Source organism: Bidens hawaiensis, unplaced genomic scaffold, assembly GCF_021521415.1.
Source record: "Bidens hawaiensis isolate Kalapana, Puna unplaced genomic scaffold, B.hawaiensis_p1.1 tig00008096_1, whole genome shotgun sequence".
In the NCBI taxonomy this organism is placed as follows: Eukaryota; Viridiplantae; Streptophyta; class Magnoliopsida; order Asterales; family Asteraceae; genus Bidens; species Bidens hawaiensis.
In genome coordinates this window covers 618,169-641,080 of record NW_027491573.1, presented here as the reverse complement: position 1 = coordinate 641,080, position 22,912 = coordinate 618,169, and the positions used below count along the sequence as shown (strand labels likewise).

The 22,912-nt window shown below is 33.5% G+C and overlaps 1 protein-coding gene and 1 pseudogene across 1 annotated transcript; both read left to right on the top strand.

Moving 5' to 3' along the window:
* The first annotated feature begins 9,123 nt into the window (after positions 1–9,123).
* Positions 9,124–10,330, top strand: LOC143636970 (putative purine permease 10; annotated as a pseudogene).
* A 4,954-nt stretch (positions 10,331–15,284) lies between these two features.
* LOC143636969 (putative purine permease 10) lies at positions 15,285–17,262 on the top strand. Its single transcript, XM_077104439.1, has 3 exons — positions 15,285–15,394; positions 15,988–16,563; positions 16,710–17,262. Exons 1-3 carry the CDS (start codon positions 15,358–15,360, stop codon positions 17,198–17,200), a joined length of 1,104 nt encoding a protein of 367 aa, XP_076960554.1. The 5' UTR covers positions 15,285–15,357; the 3' UTR covers positions 17,201–17,262.
* The last annotated feature ends 5,650 nt before the right edge of the window (positions 17,263–22,912 follow it).

Below are 22,912 nucleotides of genomic sequence, written 5' to 3'. Positions count from 1 at the left end.
GGTAAAAACATTTGTTATTCAAAACATTTGGACCTTTAGTCCCTTTGCTTGTTTATCATCTTCATACTATGTTTCTTCATCAAGAAGAAACATTAACTTTATATTCTTTCTATATTAATATTATATTTCGTAATAATGATTTTTTTATTAATTTTTTTGAATATTTTTTTGATGATTTTTATTAAGATCAAAATCCCTCAAAAAAAAAATTCAAAAAAAACAAATAAAAAATCATAACTCAAAATATAAACGAATAACGAAAAAAGTAAAAAAACAAAAATATTTTCGCCGTTAACCTCGTTCATCAAAAAAAAAAAAACCCGACAAATTAACCGAAACCGAAATGTCGACGAAAAAGAATCAAAAACCTTAATCGACCCGTCTAGTGCGAAAACTCGAAAGAAACCGAAACCCAACCCGTCCAGTGCTAAAACTCGTGTCGGCACGAAAGCTGATCCGAGCCGAAACCTAAACCTAAACCGATATCGTTCCAATCTAAAACCCGTTTCAACCAAAACATGTCACTTTTCCTTAAGACACTAACCAACATCGACCCATGTAGTTAAATTTGTCAACCCATTTTGACCCAAAAATAAGAATGTGGAATTTCAAGTGACCCATTTTGACCTATTTAATTAAAACCTATGGCCCAAATCAACCCATTTGAATTTTAAAACAACCCAAATTGACCCATTTGAAATGGTTTGGGTCAAGGTTGCCACCCCTAGGTGTCTTCATATTAAACGCAACATATGATACAAATTTTGTATACAAAGAAGTATTTTCGAATTTGTAATCATCATTTTAAGGTCTCAGTTACCATGTAAATTAATGTATTAGACAAAGTATACGATTTATGAATTAAAAAATTTTCACGTTTCATGACTTATAAAATGTATTTTCTTCATGTTTCACTACATGTACTACACATGGTGGATAATATTAACTTAATGTAATTTTTAGTGTAACAATGTTTAAAAGATGATGATCAATGTGCCTATAGACAATTATCTTGAGTATAATGTTATCAGATTACATATATGCACACCTAAATACATACTTTATGCGATGTTGAAAAACCACAACAACCCCAATAATTGATTATATTTAGCATCAATTCATCTTGAATGATGATTATAAACGTGACATTTATACACTTTTAAATAGTTAATAAAATCCATTTAACTATGCTATAACCCAATTAATAATATGGTTTTGACTATGGATAATTGGGATAAATGAGATGAGATATTAGGAATTACGATAAAAAATTAGGTTATGAGTGAATGTAGGCTTGACACCTAAGCATCAACACTTTCTTTTATTAGTAGAGTAACATAAGATTTGTTTTGTTGAAATTGATTATGTAATAAATGTTTATGAAATAAAAAAAAAGAAATTTTACAGTTTCCAAAAAACAAAGAATTCAGTTTTATATCTTTTTAGAAAAAAAAAATATGAAATACAATTACAGGACTCCAAATTTCTTTAGGTATAACTGATCATTGTTTTAATGCTTAAATTTTTTTAACTATGTTTTGAATATTAAATTAAAGATACAAATTTAATAATCACATTAATTGGAAATTTAAATTAAACAGGATAATTAAAAATTTATATATATGAAGTGAGAATTCTCGCATAATTCAAACTGAATTCACGAGTCTTTATTGTTAAAACATGTGTTGACATTTTTAATAAAAGTAATGTATACATTGAGCAAAAGTATGTTTTAGGTTTTATATTATTGTAAAATAGTCATTAATGTATGCATTATATCTTGAGATGTAACTCATGGGTCAAACCATTTTCACCAATGACCCGTGAATAGCATGGATTAAGGAGAAGAGAGATTAGAAGATTAATATGGAATTTTAATCTAGGAATGAATGTGGTTAGGACACCTATGCATCATTATTTTTGTTTATTAGTATTGTAAGATGTAAGATGTATGCATTATATCTTGAGATGTAACTTATGGGTCAAACCATTTTCACCAATGACCCGTGAATAGCATGGATTAAGGAGAAGAGAGATTAGAAGATTAGTATGGAATTTTAATCTATGAATGAATGTGGTTAGGACACCTAGGCATCATTATTTTTGTTTATTATTATTATAAGATTTAATACGAGTTTTTATCCCTTGTATTACGGGGTTGCTTTAAATTATATGTTTCTAATAGTTATATATTTTTTTGGATTTTAATTATATTTATTGTAGGGAAGTTAATAATATATGTAGAGTTTAATGATAAAAGAGTTTCACAAATAAATGAGATGTTATAACCCGATATAAAAGCTATCTGGGTTTGGTGAAACCCATGACCCGCTTATTTGTTTTACTATGAAATTATTTCTTAATCATAAATAATATATTTCTTTTTTAAAAATATCGGATATTAATTTTTAGTATATCTTTATTTTATAAAATTTTCATATCAAATATTTGGTGAGATTAACTTTAATGAGATGTTATAATTCGTTTAAGTGCTATATGGGTTTGGTGAGACCCATGCCTATGAATTCGAGTCAAAGGAATGAGAAGTCTTCATTTACAAATAAAACAAGCTAATGACTTAAGAAAATGTAGAGAATAACCAGAGGTCTTTTAAATGTTATATAGGAGATTAGTTTTACGTGGTTGGGTCTCTTTTTGTTTTTACACGGGATGGAGTTCCTATATATACATACGTATAAATATGCACAAATGTTAACTTGTGAAGCGTACGAAAGAGGATGGGGGCGTAATTTCTTATGTGTCATCTACCTATACTAATAAAAGAAAATAATTCTGACACCTGTCATTCTGAGGTTGATTCTTACTATCAAATTCCCTCCAAAATAAATTTCTATTAATGACAAAGAAAATAAATCTTGATTCTAAATATAGTATTAATCTCCATTGATTAAATTATTAATGCAATAAATTATATTCTAAACATACTTAATATAAAAAAATATTAATATAATATATATATGTGTCATAAGTATATTTTCTTTATGATTGAAATGCATATATAGAAGAGTTTATGTTTAAAAACTACATAAAAAATTTTAATTTTTTATGACATCTTCATATTGAAGAAAGCTATAAATATTTAGTCTTAAAAATCATAGAAAAATCTTTCATTTTTTATATTCATTATAAGACTATTGTGATAGTTGAACAACAGTGTGTTTATAAGGACAACATGAAAGCTGTTTAAAAAAGAAAATCTTGTGTTTTTTTTGTCTATGACCGAGTATGAAACGTATAACATTTTTGTGAAAGACTTTTGCTACATCTTTCACATCGAAAGACCTCATTGTTTTAAATGTTGTTTCCGGTGGTATTGCTTCATTATTGTATACCGATAGTAGAACAACGCATTCTTCATTTAAAAATCAAATTTTTTTGATGATATAAAACGACTATATTTGTAATACATTTTTTTACATAATATAAAGATAGTTAATTATATTTTTTTTATTTGTATGAAATTATTCATTGTAATTGCATTAATTTATCTCGTGCAATACACGGGTTTCTAAAGCTAGTATTATTATAAAGTTAAATAATTACGAAAAATATATAACAAGAGACACAATAATAACTAACTACACATATAACATTGCAAACATATAAAACAAATTACACACCATAAATAGATTATTACGCAGTTCGCTTCGCATGCTGACAAGGTTTATTAGTTATACTAGATTGAGGCCCGTGTATTACACGGGTAATTGATGAAAATTTTAAACTTTAACCATTAAGTGAATTACACTCAACAAAATAATCATATATTGTTAATACAATTACAATTTATATGAAAATTACATAATTAAGATTACACTAATATGTTACAAATAAGTACTCCCTCCGCCCATTAGAAGTGTCATTGTTTGAAAAACACAAAGTTTAAGGTAGATTGAATGATTAATTTTCTTGCTTACCAAATGACAATAATGCCCTTAGAAATCGGGTCCATCAATATTGGTTACTAATCTTAATTGTGTGTGTTTATAGGTAAATTTGAAAATTGACTAATAAATTTTGAAAGTGAACATTTGTAATGCGGAAAACAAAAAAAGAAACATTGACACTTCAATGGGACGGAGGAAATAAAACCTTCCGTGTACACTACATTTGTGATTGTATTGGTTGGTATACATCGTTTATCAAAAATCAAAATCTTTAGTCCATGTAACATCCCGAAATTTCAAGATAGTATTAATTATATTATTTAATAATAGAGGGAAAGTTTACTCGGGTTAGCAGGAAATAAATAAAAGAATAGGAGTTGGTATGGGTCGGGCTAGTGTCGGGTAATGGACGTTGGTTATGGATTTGGATTAATTGAGATGGGTTAAATGAGAAAGGGATTTAAGGGATATAAATATCCCCTAAACCCAAAATATCTTCATTCTCACCCTACACCCTAAAACTCCTAACACACACATACACACACCTTCTAACCGATCAAGATTCGAAGCCGAGACCCGAGATTTTGTTGATAGATCTGAGTTGGTAAGGTAAGAACAAATCCACCAAAGCTAATATTACTGAAAATGGTTAGGATTGGATGGGTTAACCGGACCCGAAACCCAAACTGCCCAAATCGGACCCCTAAAACGTCGATTTTAGGCCGATTTGATGGTTGGGGTTTGTAGGCGCCGATCATACGATTCCGTGGGTACCAAAATCGAGTTATTTGGCTAAGAAACGAAGGAGTTATGGGCAAACAGATCTGCAGCGCGATAACTTCGCCTGCAAGATTAAGTTCGCCTGATGAACTTCGCCTTCAAGCGTAACTTCGCCTTCAAGCGTAACTTCGCCTAAGGATAACTTCGCCTACGGCCAAGTTCGCCTAAGGATAACTTCGCCTGAAGCCAAGTTCGCCTAAGGTTTAACTTCGCCTGAAGCCAAGTTCGCCTAAGGTTTAACTTCGCCTGAAGCCAAGTTCGCCTAAGGATAACTTCGCCTGAAGCCAAGTTCGCCTAAGGTTTAACTTCGCCTGAAGCTAAGTTCGCCCGAGGGTTAACTTCGCCTGAAGCTAAGTTCGCCCGAGGGTTAACTTCGCCTAAAGCCAAGTTTGATTAGAAAATAAATTATAAAGCGATAAGTTAAAGTAAGCTAATACTAGGCCACCAGATTAGATCAGACGAGTATTGATACGTGTAACTTGTACAGTCAGCCGAGCTCAGTTAGAGAAGGAATTTACAGCTATCAGAAAAAGAAGCAGAATTCAGGTGAGTTTCTAGCCCCATTTATGTGTTATGTTTTCGGGGCTGTGTGCATACTCAATATGTTTGTTAATACGCTTATCCTAAGAGATAAGTGTATGCTTATGTGGATAATGTGAAATGTATGAATGATTGCATGGCGGTACGTGAACGATCTTCGGATATTGCACGTACTGTCAGGATGTAAATAAAGATATTAATATTGTATGTAATGTGAGGATGATGTATAAACATCATGAATGGAAGCTTGTCGGTACGTGAACGATCTTCGGATATTGCACGTACTGTCAGGTTGTAACGTTATAAATATGGTAAGTATGATATGTATGTTTATGTGTATGAACGTAATAAAGTTAATAAAAGAAGGAAATGACGGTTGTATGGTTACGAAAAGGGTACCGAGCCCTAATAATACTCGTGGTATGATGTATGGTTGTATGGTAACGAAAAGGGAATCGAACCCTACTAATATTCGAAAACAAGGGACCAGACCCTTATAATATCTGTGATGTTAGGGACCAGACCCTTATAATATCTGTGATGTTAGGGACCAGACCCTTATAATATCTGTGATGTTAGGGACCAGACCCTTATAATATCTGTGATGTTAGGGACCAGACCCTTACAATATCTGTGAGGATAGGGACCAGACCCTCATAATATCTGTTATGTTAGGGACCAGACCCTTATAATATCTGTGAGGTTATAGGGCGAAAGGCTCTTTAAAACGTATGATTATGAATGTAAAGAAAGTATGTAAGTAAGAAAGAAAGTATGTAAGTAAGAATGAAGGTATGAGTACTTATGTGTGTATGAAAGAAAGTTATGAGGTTAAGAACTTATGTATGTAATAAGGTATTGTATGGTATTGTATGATTAACTAGAACTCACTCAGCGTAGCTGACTTTTAGTATGCACGCAGGTGAGTAGGATGAGACAGCTGGCTTGAGTGGAGGACACATGGCAGAAGACTAAAGCCTGGCATCTGAAGATCTGATATGTTTTATAAGTTATGTTTTGATCTTGAAAGACAAGAGGAATGTTTTAAGACATGATCATGAATTGATATGTAATGTTTTATGAATGTTTTATATTCCGCGAAAAGTTTTAATAAACTCTGATTTGAAGAACTGTGTTTATGAGTAAATCCGACGCTAAAGTAGGGCTACCGGGTTCGGGGCCTTACAGTCCATGTCTGCTTATAACTCTTAATATAGCCATATATAGTTGTATGCGTGACAAATAAGGTTATTCAAGTACATACGGCGACCCTAAATAAATTATAATATATATCCATGAAACTAACAAAAAAATATTCATAAACATAAAATAACTTACCTTTTGATCAATTAATATATATGATGTTATTTGAAATCATTTGCTTATTTTATCAAAAAAAAACGTGATTATCTCAAATAACAGATTACCTGAACTTTGATGATATAATCATCTTTAAGAATCATTAGAATATGAAATTGATTGATCATGATAAATTATTTGTTGTTATTAATATTCTGCATATGACAAATTTTAATTAATTTTATATATTAAAATTAACAATTGTATAATCAAGAAACATATAAAACCTAAAATTTAAATGTAACAAAATAATTTGTTTCATTTCATATGAATGAAAAATGACAAAGACATACTAACCTTAAAACCATGTTCAAATACCAATAAATTGTTTATTTTTTAAAAAAATTTGTGTATAGCTTTATTATTTCGAATATAAACTATAATAAACACTTTAATTATGTACTACTCAACAGGTAACACTAACATAACCTCAAATCATTGTATTTGTCTAAAATAAAATTACTAAGTCAGTATAATATTGAAATGATTTAAATAACTGATGAAACCAATTTTCTAGGTTTTCATATCCTAAATGATTTTTGGAAAGCAAAACAGATTGAAACAATTTTTTTGGATATAAAAATTTGAATGCTTTTAATTAAGTAATTTGTCTTATAAGGCATATTAAATTAAATATATTTGAATGTATAAAAAATTATAAATCAAATCATAAAATATATATTTCAGAAGCATTATTGTCTTGAGTTATGAAAGAAAATGTTGAAAACTAAATATTGATCTTCTTGTTGCTAACCTTTTATAATAGATAGTTCATATAGTAAATCGTTATTCATATGAATTATAATTATAATATTCAACTTCAATTATTTAATGCTAAACACGGAGATATATATAAAATGTATTCTTCATGTGTGTAATATTTATATAAAATGGGTTGGAGAAAATTAAGAAAATACACATTTTCCTGAGTTCAAATACACATGAGAAAATTTTAAATCCAAATTTGAAACCAATCTTATATAAAAAATTACGCATTGCTGCTCAAATCACAGTTTAAAAACAAGTTATAGTTTACCTTGATTTAATTACCTATGATTTTAAAATTTTATTCTAATAGGTTTACAACTTCAATTTTGATATTTCCTCATTTTATTATCTTTTAACATTAATGTTAATGAATGAATCGAATATTATTTACATTAAAAAAATAAACTTCAATTCATATATTGAAATGACTTAAAATATAAGGATCAATATTGAAATATTGAAAAAAAGATGAAGAGAGCTATAAGAGTGACAAGTGGCAAAAATAGGTAGTCATTTATTAGAATAGATAGATTAGCTTTGCAAGTTTTAAGAAAATGGGAAGGTTTTATTTCGGCTCTTTTATCTGGTGGTAATTATTTAATACGTCTTAAATGCGTAAATCAAATATCTCAAAAGTTGTAGATGATTGAAAACAAAACATATATATTTTCTTAAAACAAAAATACTCATTTTCATTAACCTCAAAACAATTAAAATAAAGTGGCTCATAAACGGGCAACAATTTGTGTCACAACACTGCTTTGAATAGCAAACTCAATCCTGCTAAAAACGAAATTTTGGCACTTAGGGGCCGAAAAGTACCATAAACGACCCGTTGGACCTTGGTAAGAAAATTCATAGCTTCTGGGCGAGGAAACCGAATGTATCAAAAGCAAATGGGAGAAACGTGTGTTGACTTTCCAAAAAGTTTTCTCATGTTTAACAACTTTGCATGATTGTGTCTTTAATGCAACTTGACCCGCAACAAACCTGTGTTCCCTAAACCCGACAAGAGGAACACTCATTTAAGGTCCACACAAGTGTGTAGAATTAAAAGAGGAAGATGTGCTCCTCTTTTAATGTTTTTAGAAAAACTCGCATCTTACATTTTGTTTTATAGAATACTCGTCCCGACAAATTTTCAACTCATAAAATACCCGTCCCGACCAATTTTGAAAGAACTCGACTATAACAATCTAGTCTATCCGAGCAAACAATGATTAGACATCTGAGAACATGTTATAAAATTGAGACATAATTCGAAGCTTCTCTTTAAAATGGACATTCTCAGAATTTTCCCTTTAGTAAACTACTTAGTTTCTATAAGCCAACGAGGAAATCACCTCGCAAGCCTCATGAGGTCGAGGTTTTATACGAGAAGAGCTACCATTAGCTCAGACATTTATACAAGCTAATGTGTGCTAAACAAATTTTTAGTCATTAGTTAAAATTTAAGAGGCCTCCTATTTATTTAACACTTCAATATTTAAGTTACTACATTTTCTTAATGAAAGTTATTTTGTCATTATTTATAACTTTAACGTGTATATTAAAACTAAAAGATATAATTTAAAGTTTATATAAATATAAATTAGATAAACATGTAACCTTTTCTCTCTCTATATATACATAAGTGCTTATAGCATTGCAAATAACATCCGTATTTCCTATATACTTTAATTCATATCCAAAATGAAGGTAGCTCAAGAAGTGGCTGCCGATACCAATGGTAAAGTTTTCTTTTTCATACAAAACATCTACAAGCATTAGCTCTTCTAAGTTTTAACACAACTCTTTTTTGATGTACCACCATGTAGATATGTCATCTAATATACAAAATGCTGGAAACGGGCTCTCATGGCTTGTACAGTACAAGCGGTGGATGCAGATTGCATTGTTGATTATGTTCGTACTCACAGGCCAATCAGTTGCCACAATGTTGGGAAGACTTTACTTTAACAAAGGTGGAAACAGTAAATGGATGGCAACTCTTGTTCAAACTGCTGGCTTCCCACTTATGTTTCCTTTATTATTGTTCTATTTACCTTCAAAACCACCCTCAAAACAACAACAAATTACCAAAAACAACCCATCTTGGATCACACTTTTGATGGTTTATGCATTTCTTGGTGTATTCATGGTTGCAAACTGCATGTTGTACACCTATGGATTGATGTTTTTGCCCCTTTCGACCTACTTGTTGATTTGCACGAGTGAGCTCATGTTCAACGCGTTGTTTTCGTACTTCATAAGTGGACAGAAGTTCACTTCATTCATTGTCAATTCGCTCGTTCTTCTTAGCTTTTCATCCGCGTTACTTGTATTCCAAAGTGATTCTGAACAAACCGCGAACACTTCAAGAAACAAGTACATAATCGGGTTTATATGTACCATTGCTGCTTGTGCAGGTATTATGTTTAATTAAGACTTCACATTGTAGTCTGTTTGATCTTTAAAGCCAACACTTAACTTTGTAGTGTACGGATTAATGCTTTCCACAACGCAACTCGTCTTCCAGAAGGTTCTGAGATCACAAAGCTACAAAGCCGTATTCGATTTGATCACTTACCAAAACATGATAGCAAGTGTTGCAATTGTGGTGGGACTATTTGCTAGTGGTGAATGGAAGGATATAGAAGGAGAAATGGAAGGTTACAAATCTGGCAAAGTTTCTTACATAATGAATCTAGTAATGACCGCGGTTTCGTGGCAGGTTTTCACCATCGGTTGCGCAGGTTTGATCTTTGAGGTTTCGTCCTTGTTTACAAATGTGATTGGTACTTTAGGGATCCCAATTACACCGGTTTTGGCAGTAGTGTTTTTTCCATGAAAAGATGAATGGTGTGAAGGTTATTGCAATGTTGTTGGCCATATGGGGGTTCGCCTCGTATATCTATCAGCAATATCTCGATGACTTGAAGGAAAAAGCGGAGGTTAGAACTGCAACTCGTCAAGATGATCTTATAAATATATGAACTTGTTGATGTATGAAGCATGTTCGGATGTTATTTTTCTATATCAAGTAACTAGAAAAAGTAACTAGAAGACGACACTTATTTATCCATTTTAAATACGTACACCAACCCTTTACATACATATTTTTAATACCATGTAACTCATTTATCTAAATATATCAAACAAGTTAGTGGGTTGTGATGTGTTGTAATTAAGTTGTAAACGATTTAAAGACTACATTGCAATATATTGCATGTACCGTTTCAAAAGAAAGGGTTAACGATAAAAACATAACATATAGACTTTAATTATATAATCACATGGTTGCTTGCATCAACTGCTGCTTGTTGCTTTGTAGTTGAATTCGTCGTTGGTTTACTATTGTGCCTTCGTTCTTCAAATGAATCGCTCAGTACGAAGCTCTATGATGGTATGAGTTTAAAACAAAAGGTAACTAATAAAAAGAACAAGCACTGGCTGAAATTTATGTCTTCATAAGTTTGTGGTTTCGTAATTCTATCACTCGATTTATGATTTGTGGGTTTTGGTTTTGATTGGGTAAAACTTAAAAGATAATACTAGTTAGTTATAAAATAACAAAAATAAATCATTAAAAAATAAAGCATAGTAAAAATAACATAGCCTTATAGTAGTTAGTTTTCATCTTTTGATAACGATTTATTAAGTTATCATGATTAACATTCCTAAACAATTATTTTTGTACATAATAAAAACTAGGTTGTTTTATAAAGAAAAAAAAGTTTGAACCCATTTTAGAAGCAGAGTGTTACAACTTACAATAACTGATTTATCATTTATTAAGAATAACTCATTATCATTATTTCTCTAAATAGTACTATAATAATTAACATTCTATGATTATGACGTAAAATTATTGTGATTCGCTAAAACGTTTAAACTATTTTGAACATGTCGACTGGCTTATGTATGTCATTAATTGATTTACGGATCTATTTCATTGACTATAATGTCTAATGTTAATATTTGAGTAGGAATAACGCACAATTGTTTCGGCTTGGGACGTGTTCAAGTATTCTCAAACCAATACCTGGTTATTAAAGTCCTACAATATGTTGGAGTGCGTCTTATGGAGCTTCCATGCAAGTGAAGTAGCCGACCCACTTTTTTGTTCCTAATGGTAAAAATGCCACGTGGTCTTTGTTAGCATGGCTTGCGGCTGTTATATTGTCGGACACAATAGTGTCAAGGCCATAGCTCATGTTTGAAAATTATGCAGGCTGTTGGGTTGAACTTTTTGCAAATTTACTTAACCGGGAAACTAGGCTAATTCTTTGCGCGCAGGTTAGGGTGTGACCACATGAACATGTCGAACACAAACAAAACATTACACCAAGTCGGCCCGGAGCAACACTCATATACAATCACTAGTTTCATGTTAAAACGGACCTATGATGGGGGCAAGAATTAACCCAAAAAAATGGGAGGGGCCTAACGTTGGTATCTTTGTGTGGTGGTGTAAGTTGTGTTGAGAGAGCATTTAGAGAGAGACGGTTTTTTAAACAAATTTCTTTTATTTCCTGTATCATTTAGTGGGAGTCCCACAAATATGTTTGTGTTCTCGAATTTCATTTAAAAGAAGAAAGGAATAAAAAATGAAGGATGAAAAAAATTATTGTGTTTTTGAGTTTCATTTAAGAAAAGAAAAACTAAAGTGGGTGTTTATGTGTTTCATTAATGGAAAGAGAAGGAGAGAGAAAATGAGACGTATAATAGGAAAAGCATCTTTTTAAATTGGATTGATTTGAAAGGAAAAGAAATTGAAGAGATAAGAAAATAAAAGGGAAAAATCTCTAAAATAGTCATTTTACCATGGTTTTCCACAAATAGCCAAGATCAAACAAAATACTCAAACTAGCTAAAAAATTCCGTCAAATTCGACTAAAACCATTCCTGATCCGAGTGAATTTTTGGACATTTAAAATTGCGCCACCTGTCAACGTTTTAATGAATCCAACCAAATTTCTTAAAACTCCTTCCGATCCTACTGAATTTTAGTGGGTCCGACTGAATTATTCATCTTCTATCTCTCAAATCTAAACCTCCATAACCAACATCCATCTCCATCTTTCTTAGTTCTTCACAAAATCAAGCAAATCAATAGTGCAAATCGCTTAGCCTTTCAAGGGGAACACAACCATAATGTTCAATTTCACTCTAGAACTCAAAATAAAAAACCTCCGAATTGAAAAATCTATGGTTCATCAGACAAATTAAACAGTCGGATCCAACGGAAGCATGAACTGAATCGTCGGATCCGACTGTCTTTTCTTCCGACGGTTCGTCCGGCTAATCGGTCGGCCAAAACCATAAAACGTCGTATCCGACGGAACATCTGACAACGTGACGCGTCGTGATTGGTTATAAATTCAGTCGGATCAGTTAGTGTTTTGGTCGGGTCTGACGAAACAATATGGCTAGTTTGAGAATTTGTTTTGATCTTGAACTAAAATTGGAAAAAAGTTGATCAAATATGACTATTTTGTGGATTTTTCAAAAAAAAAAAGAAAAAGAAAATAGAAAAACAACCTTTTTTTTCCAATCCTTTCATAAACATTGATCATATGATAGAGAGAGTGGAATTTAGGATTGGAAAGATAGGTCCTACAAAGTACAAATCAAGACCTTTTGGATTGGTTTCTTTTCCGACGGATGGTATTTTACTCTTTATATTTAAACGTTAACAGCGGAAATGGAGAGATTAAAAGCTAAAAGTTGATTGAAATTATAATGAAAATAAAGCGACCGTAAAAAAATTAAAAAAAAATGCTATTGAACTAAATCCATTAATAATTTTAACAACCCATAAAACTATATAGACTTAGGGTTGTTTGGTAGATTTTTAATAAGTTTTTTTAATTTTTTAAGAAGGTACCTTTGAATTGGTTAGAGATAGATTGTGTTTGGTTCATTAAAAAACCTCTTAATTGTTAATGAAATATCTTAATGGTAAATTAAGAATCTAAGATATGCTAAATGATTCAGAATTACCTCTTAATCAGGGTCATCTAGGACATGCTAAATGATTTAAAATTATCTGGGTCTTCTTATGATTAAAAGGTTACTAAATAACCTACTACCTAGGAAAATGAGAGGCTTAGTTTTGTCTACTTCCAGTACTAAGTAATATTATAATACGTTCAAATTTGAAAAATTAAGTATCTCGAATTTTATATAATTGTTTGTAGTAAAATTAAATTAAGTTGGTATATGTGTTATTTAATTATTTTGTTGATTTCCAACAAAGTTGTGGGGTACAATTTACACCATGCTCTTTGTTTAAAAGTGAGTAAAGAAGATAAAGTGAATACGGAAGTTCATATGAAAGGCACATAGTTGAGATGTTTAGTAAACTCTACTTGTCATTTTGGTCTTATTTTATAAAAGAAAAATTAATTATATTTGAAATACCTTTTTCTATAATTAAAATTAGAAAACCTATAGTAATTTTATAGATGATAGATTACTGAAAAGTGTAAACGGGCTGTCCGTTCAATGAACTGGTCATCACTCGTTCAATGGTTAGTTTGTTCATGTTTGTTTTCTAAGAAGAAAAATGGTCGTGAAAATAAGCTTTTGTTCATTTAATCAAATGAATGAACAAGCACATATTGTATTTGTTCATTTATGTAATTATGAACGATCTTTTATGTTCCTTCATTTAAGTTTGCTTAAGTTTGAGTATATTAATTTGCTATGAGTAAGGATGTCAACTTTCTCTTTAAAACCGTGTTTGCATCCAAAATGGTCGCCTTTCTCGGTTGGATGTTCTTAACTTGCGATCTGACGACCTTAAAAACTTAAATCATATTATACGGTTTGGTTTGCGGTTTATAACAAAGAGCCAATCGTATAAAATAATATCAAACCGTCACCTTTTGTTATATTTCTACTTTTAAAATAATATTAAGAAAATAAAATATTCCTTTACTCCCTCCTTAAGTTGGAATGTGTAGATCTTCGAATGCCCAACTTGACACGTAAACTACTTTAAGGGTTGTTATCTAAGGGGCTTGGTGACAAGTCTGCAATTTGTAGTTTTGAGTCATTGGTAAATTTACCTTAGAATTAAGTCATTAACTCTTTCCTGAATAAAATAACAATTTCTTTCTACGTGATTGATTCGTTCATAAAATACTAGATTACCGGCCATGTATTTAGGTGTCTTGTTGTCACTAATAACTTTGTTTATCATGTTGGGTGCATTCCAAGTTCTTCAAAGTAACCACCAAACCCACAACATTTCACATACCATCATTACCTAGGATTACCTAGGAAGTATCTTAAGTTATCAGTTATCACGATCCTATTTCCATCAAGATTGACTTGTTTTCTTCTTATCATTGTTATAATTGTCAACATAAATTATTATCTTTTTGTTTATTATTGTACTTTTTGGTTTATATTCGTCATTGTTTGTGTCTTTGTTTTTTGATATTGTGTTATATTACTGAATATTGCGTTATATTTGTTTGTCATTATGTTATATTTTATGATATATTGTCTTTTTTATTTATCATTGTTTTTTTTGTTTAATTTCGTCACTGTGCTTTTTTTTCTCGACATTTTCTCTTTTTTGTTTTTTTTTTCTTGTTTTTTTGAATGAGAAAAACGTTAAAAACATTTTAGTTTTTTTTGCTTATTTGGTTTTTGATATATATTTTCAGTTATAAATATTATTATTATTTTTCTTGAATTTTTTAGAGGTTTTTTAGGCCACAAATCATTCGCATACTTCTCATTTTTGTCTCCTTCCGTATTTTCACACTTTCCTTAAAATATAAACGTGTATTTTAAAAATAAAAGAATATAATTTAAGATTAATGTAGAAATTAATGAAAGATTTTTTATATTAATGCTTTTATAAAAGAGAAACAACTAAAGTTTGTTTTTCCATAAATACACATATATAGTGCTGATAAACATTGCAAGTAAGTGAATAACACGCATACAAACGTATAATTCAGCATCTTCTTTCTCTCCCTCTCATCTCTAATTCCATAGCCAAATGAAGGAAGATCAAGAAGAGGCTACAGATGCCAATGGTAACTTTTTCATTCTTCCAAACAATCATGCAAATTTACTTGTGTAATAAAAGTTGTACTAGTGTTTGTAGAAATAAGTAGAGTATACATGATCTTAGAATATACTTTTAGATCAGTTTATATTAAATCGAACTATTATAAATTTTTTAGAACAACAAAATCGACTAGTTTGTAAAAAATTGATCGATTAATATCCATGATCATAGTAAACATGCTTGGTATATATAATAAGGCTTTTATATCTTGGCTTTTGTGTTTGCTTTATATAATAAGGTATTAATAAAAATTCCTTGAATGTTAACATAAAGCTCTACTTTACTTGATCAATAATTGCTAATGCATTCTGATTTGATCCTATGATTTTTTTCTTAGGGGTTCTAGTTCTAAAAAGCTAGTTGTTTCTTTGATTGGAAATTATGACTTGTACACCATGAATCAAGGGTTGTGCCTTCACACGTGTACAGTTTTGCAATATTAGCAAGATTCCTCACCTTCTATATTATGCATCAAGCCATCAAGACATGTACAACATGTTGATTGGTACATTGCCATGGGTGTGGTGATTTTAACAAAAATTCTTTTTTGATGTATAGATAGGTTAGCTGAAGTCCGGTCCTCGAGGGCTGTACGGTTCAAGTGGTGGATGCAAATAGCATTATTCGTCGCGTTTGTACTTTCAGGCGAATCAAGTGCAACAATGTTAGCAAGACTTTACTTTAACAAAGGAGGAAATAGTAAATGGATGGCAACTCTTGTTCAAACTATTGGATTCCCACTCATGTTTCCTTTAATCTTGTTCTATTTACCTTCAAAAACACCCTCAACGGCGCAACAAGAAATTACAAAAAAACCTTCTTGGATCATCCTTTGGATGATCTATATGTTTCTTGGTGTATTCTTGGCTGCAGACTGCATGTTATACACTTATGGGTTGAATTTCCTACCTGTTTCAACGTACTCATTGATCTGCGTGAGTGAGCTCGTGTTTAATGCGTTTTTTTCGTACTTCTTAAATGGGCAGAAGTTCACTCCGTTAATTGCCAATTCGCTAGTCCTTCTTAGCTTTTCATCTTCATTACTTGTGTTCCAGAGTGACTCTGAACAAACAGCAGAAACCTCAAGAAGGAAGTATATAATCGGGTTTATATGCACGGTTGGTGCTTCTGCAGGTATTCTGTTTTAAAACTAAATTTGATTTAGGTGTCTTCATGGTCCATTTTTTATGGTTTTAATTATTATTGGTCAAAATGTGAGCTAAATAGTTACTAATTAAAAGCTTGGCTTCAATTTTTAAGGTTAAAGTTTGACTTTGCAGGGCATGCATTAATACTTTCTACAACTCAACTTGCCTTCCAGAAATTTATGAAATCACAAAGCTACAAAGGTGTATTTGATTTCATTGTGTACCAAAACTTGATAGCAAGTGTTGCAATTGTTGTGGGACTATTTGCAAGTGGTGAATGGATGGATATAAGAGGAGAAATGGAAACTTATGAGTCTGGAAAAGTGTCATACATAATGACCTTGGTATGGACTGCAATTTCGTGGCAGGTTTTCACTATCGGTTGCATAGGTTTGATCTTTGATGTTTCATCCTTGTTTTCTGATGTGATTGGTACTTTAGGGATCCCGATTACGCCGATTTTGGCAGTAGTGTTTTTCCATGAAAGCATGAATGGAGTGAAGGTTATTGCAATGTTGTTGGCCATATGGGGGTTTGCCTCGTATATTTATCAGCAATATCTCGATGACTTGAAGGTAAAAAAGGAGGGAAGAATTGTAAATCAGCAGATTGATCTTACATGAATTTAAATTGATAGAATGTATGGTTATCTTTGGAAAATAGTGTCAACTATGTAACTCAAACGCGATCCATTTATGTATTTGTCTTAAACACAAATCTTAACATATAAAACTTAGAAGTTAAAACCATGTACCCTGAACTACATGTGTAACCAGCTTATCTATCTGTGTACATCAAACGTCTAGCGCGTCGGGAACAAGTTAAAGTGGCTGAAAACATGTTCATGGGTTGTCATAAGATTGTAAACAGTCAAAAACGATTGCAAATAGGTTTATAGGTTCAACTTGTAAGTTTTAATTTTTTTTTACTTTCTTAATAATTCTAAATAAGATTGGTCATGAATACCCCGATTAATAAACGGTTAGTGTAGCTATGAGCTGTACACATAATATGTTAAAAAAGTGTGAAAATGATTTTCATTACTAAAGTAATAGTAATACTATATAGTCTATATTCATATTCAAGAGAATAGATATTATGATTTTATTGTATTACAATTTTTTTAAAATGAGTAAAATTCTAAAATTTTCCTTGTTTGATCACATCTTCAAGTTTCGTCCAAAATGTTCGTTCTTGGCAAGTGAACACTTAAGGATTTACAAATTTTGTCATTTTCAATCCATTTTGTTAACACAATTTATTTTGGGTTATGCTAAATGTACCCTTCTGGTTGCTTGTCATACCCCCCCCCCCCTGGAAAAACCAACTTTCATATTAACCCTTGAAATCATATAATTACCAAATTAGCACAAAAGTAAGGATTTAATATTATTTTTTTACAAGTTGCGTTTTCTTTTTATGATTTCGAGTTTAGGGTTTTGGGTTTCGGTTTTAGGGTTCGGGTTTAGGGTTTAGGGTTTCGGGTTCGGTTTCGGGTTTCGGTTTTAGGGTTTAGGGTTCGGTTTCGGTTTTAGGGTTTAGGGTTTGGTTTCGGGTTTAGGGTTCGGTTTGGGTTTAGGGTTCGGTTTCGGGTTTAGGGTTTCGGGTTTATTTTTAAAAGATAAAGTAGTAAAATAAGGATATTATAAATACATATTCTATTAAAATTAAAAAAAGATATTATAAATATTTATAATATTAATATTAAAAAAATAAATTAATAGTGATACTTGATAGTTTTTTAATTTGATATATGTAATGAAGGTTATCAAATGAAAGTAATGTTAGGGACTAATATGTATATAAATAATGTTAATTAAGAGCTAATTGTAATTTATGTAATAAGTTCAGGAGGAGAGTATATTTAGTAAAAATAGAATAAAGAGGGATACGTTTAGCAGCACAATTTATTTTTTAATGTTAAATGAAGTACAATGATGCGCCATCAATTGCACATATTTATCATGGACGTTTACCCTTGCTTTATGGTATTTTTTGGAAGCGTTATCATTGCATACATTACTTAAATTGTCCATATTCGATATGAAACATTCTGTATTTTTGGTATCTATACATACAATTAAATATTACAGTTCATATAGAGATATTATTTTTGGAGCATTAAATTAAAAGAAACAAACGTCTAAAATTATCAAACAACTTTAGTTCTAATCATATGAATATAAGTCATGACGTTAATAGTATTTGTCATTCCATCTAGTTTGATCATAAAAAATCACATGACATAAGATAAATAACGAGTTATAATAACTCATTTGCAAAATGGTTTTGTAATATTGAGTGTAGCCACGTACGCAGTGGCGAAGCTTGGACTAAGGCAACCGGGGGGGAGCTCAAAATGTATACAAAATTTCGCAAATGAGGGGGGGCGGGCTCAAACTTTCGGCCGAAAAAGACTAAACTTACATTACTTATAAAAATTTTCGGCCGAAAACGGGTAAATTTACATACAAGCGCACAAAAACAGGGGGTCGAGGCCACCCGGGCCTCAATGAAACTTCGCTCATGCACGTACGAAAATTCTAAGGCCTAAAAATCATGATTCATTTTAACAAAGCACAAGTGTTCTCCATATATTTATATCTAGTGTAACTTCCACGCATCAAAACTTTTGACATTTGTATATTTGGCAGACTTTCATTAAGGGCCTTTAAGGATATATATACACACATGCCCAATTAGTTAGCTATGTAACAAAAAAGTCATACAAATATATAATAGAGTTAAAAAGGCAATTAAGAGAGATAGAGAACCCAAGGTTAGTATTTCAAAATTTGATCAATAACATAGGACCTACGATTAAATTTAGGTTAAGGAAATATATTCACGAGATAAGAACCAAGTAACAAAAACTTATATACCAAGTGAGTACATTAACTTTTTTCAAATATAATTTAGAAGCCAAACATATGATTTGAATGATTTTTAAAACATTTGATCTTTACTAATAAAAAGCATTTAGGCCATAAATTGACTTACGTACGTATATAGTTGGATCTAAGTTTTACACGTGTTACAGATGAAAGTCTATAACAAAGCTAGTGCGTGCAGGTCCGTCTCCGAGAATTTATATACCCCGACCGATCTAAAATAAAAAAAACCCATAGGTGCTAACGAGTAATGAAATAAATGCTCGTAAACGATTGGCCCCAACATCTAATAAGAGGATTAAGATTTGTACATATTTAATAAAAATATTCATATATATATGTGTGTGTGTGTGTGAGCGCACGCCCCCAAATATTAAGTGCCCCGGTTGGTCGCCCGGGTTGCCCAACCCACCAATCGGCCCTGAGTACGTGTTTAATATTAGGACTTAACGAAAATATTAGTATGCACCATAAGACGTTTGTATAACTCTAGTTGCTTTTTTTGTTATTCATAAAAAACAATTTAATTTTATTTGAAAAAACTTTTTCTGTGAAAGTGAACATTATTTCTTAGTTTTTAGAGAGAGTGGAGACATATATAAAGTTGAAATATTGGCGGACACGTAATTAAAAGTTGATTTGAACACACTTGATCACTTGGTTTTTTAAGTTCATCGTTTTGATAATTTCTCATTAATTTGTTGTTAGCTACGTGAAGAGGTAGGTCCCAGCAGAGCCCAGTTGGACCCGCAAGACTCACCTTGAAGAGGGACGTCTGCGCAGAAACCAACTGGATCCGCAGGACCAACCATGCTCAGAGACGTGACGTCCTTACGCGCAGTACGCAAGCTGGTCCCGCAGGAAATGCCTCCCGATGGTGAAGGACTCCGCCTGTTCCCGCAGCTTCGGATACAAGCCATCAGGGAAGGCCACCCGCGCAGCAAGGCTACACGCACAAGGCACTTAGCTCTCCATCACTCAGTGTCACCTGAGGGAATGAGCAAAGCCGGGAACAATCCCGCACAAGGGCGGGAGGGGGAATACTCCCGCCCGTAAGCCAGTCCGTACGATACGGGAAGATCTTCTGTACTGTACCGGACGAGGTATGGGAAAAAGATCTGACTAAAGATACGACAGCTTATTGACAACAGTATGGCGAGCAGCATGCTCCTGTACTGTATGTCACTATTAGCCGCTGCCTACTCACCAACTACTGCCATACCACGTGCATAGCCGGCAGTTGGTGGAAAAGGAATAGTGCACAGCAGGCCTGGTCACTATCAGCCGCTGCCTACCCACCAACTACCAGCAGGGCACGTGCGTAGGCCACTGTTGGTGGAACAGGAACACTGTTGCAGCCGGCCACACCTCCTTGGAAACCTACCTTCGGCTATAAATACCACAAATGGTATGACCAACAGATCTCAACATATTATCATCATATTATACCTGATATCTGCTCTAGCAATCTCTTAATATACATTTATATTTAAAGAGCAATCTAGTCTGATTCTCACGCCGGAGGGTGGTCACAAGGAGGAACCCCCCCCCCTTCTCATTGACAAGCTCACGGTGTCTGTTTTGCAGGTTATCAGAAGAACCATCTTCTCAGGGTCTAACCCCTCGTGGGAAACATCTATCTAACCCCCAGGTTATCAGTAATCTGCCCGGGGTCTGGTTAGTGTTTCTTCATTGGCGCCATCCGTGCATAAAGCTAGAACTTTATTTTTCTCCAGTTTTTTCAAACTTCTAAGATGGTTAAAGAAACTCCGGTAACCACAACCCCAGCTACTGGGGGGAATACCGGCAACACAGTTTTTACAAACACTACCCCGGTTGCCCAAGCCGGGGCAAGTGAAGTAAATTTTACGAACACTACCCCAGCTACCCAAGCTGGGGCGAGTGCAGTAAATAATCGCTCACTGGGATTCACCGATACCCAGTTAGAGAAACGAACAAGACTCCCCCGCCAAACACTCGATGAAGTTAAGGCATGGGCGGAGGCACGTCAGAGGGAATTCCAAACCGAGTTGGACGAACGCTTGCGTTCCGTCCAACAGGCTGACGAATTCGAGGATTACTTGGATGACTCGGAGGAATCCGACTCCGACGCGAACCCTCGCCATAGGGCAAAAGGGAAGCGTAAGGAAACGGATCCCTAACCGAGAAGGCATTTTGGACAAACCTTCAAACCAAAAAGCACAGGTGGAAGTCCACGAGACTTCTCCAAAACATTCAGACCAAACGTTGCAAATGCGGGAACGTCCAAATTTGCAAGGGACATTGCGGAAGCAATTGCCCCAAAAAGTGCCAAACAAATGTCCAGCATAGGCACATATGATGGTATATCCGACCCAGATGACCATTTGAACAGATTCATAGCGGGGGCAACCGTCAGTAGTTGGACGGAACCCACGTGGTGTTACATGTTCCAAATGACGCTTGTCGGGGCTGCTAGAGCGTGGTTCGATCGTCTACCGGTCAACCACATCTACGACTGGGCAGACTTCCAACAGAAGTTTAGCCAACACTTTAGCCAGCAAAGAAAGTATACCGAGGAGCAATGGACAATCCTCAAGTGCATTCGAGAAAAAGATGAATCTTTGCTGGACTTCATCACTCGCTTCAACTCGAAGAAGCTAAGTCTGGGTAACATTAGCGAAGATCTTGTTCGCGCTGCCTTTATTCAGGGCGCGAACGACCCAGAGCTCATCCGCACCTTAACGGGTAAAGATGGCATGCCATCCACATGGGATGCCATCATGACAGCAGCTAAACGCTTTGCGGAAACGGAGAAGCAACTGGGTAGAGATCTCCCACAGAGCACAAACCTCTATACCCAGAAAACAAGGGAAGACAACGTCCTTACCGCCCGATTAAACAAAAAGCGAAAGCTAGGCATTTGGCAGTCAAGGGTAAACTTTGACACCTCATCCGGCTTGCAGCATCGGTTAGGCGGAAGGGATAACGAACAGTCAAACATGAACTCCAGATGGACGCCGCTCACCAAAAGCGTCACCGAGATATTCGCCACCGAGGAGCTCCCATGGCCAAAGCCTCAAATAATCCGACACCGTCACAATGCTGATCGGAGCAAATACTGTGACTTTCACAGGACAAAAGGCCACAACACTGAAGAATGCATAGACGTGAAGGACATGGTCGAAGCTTTCGTCAGAGATGGGACGCTCGCGCACCTCGTGGCGCAATGAACGCTGAGCAGGCTGATGCGTGTAGAACCCCAGCTGGGGAAAACACGAATAAAATTCCAGCTTCAATGTGGAGACTACATGCTGCGTAAAGAACGAGATCCCGAACCAGGTGCGTATCGGCTCGATGGCACTCCCATCCCAACAACATGGAAGGGAGCTCATTTACACAGTTTGCATGTAAATCAATTCCAAATATGTAAAGAAAAGGCCAAGAGCCACTTCTAATGGAAAT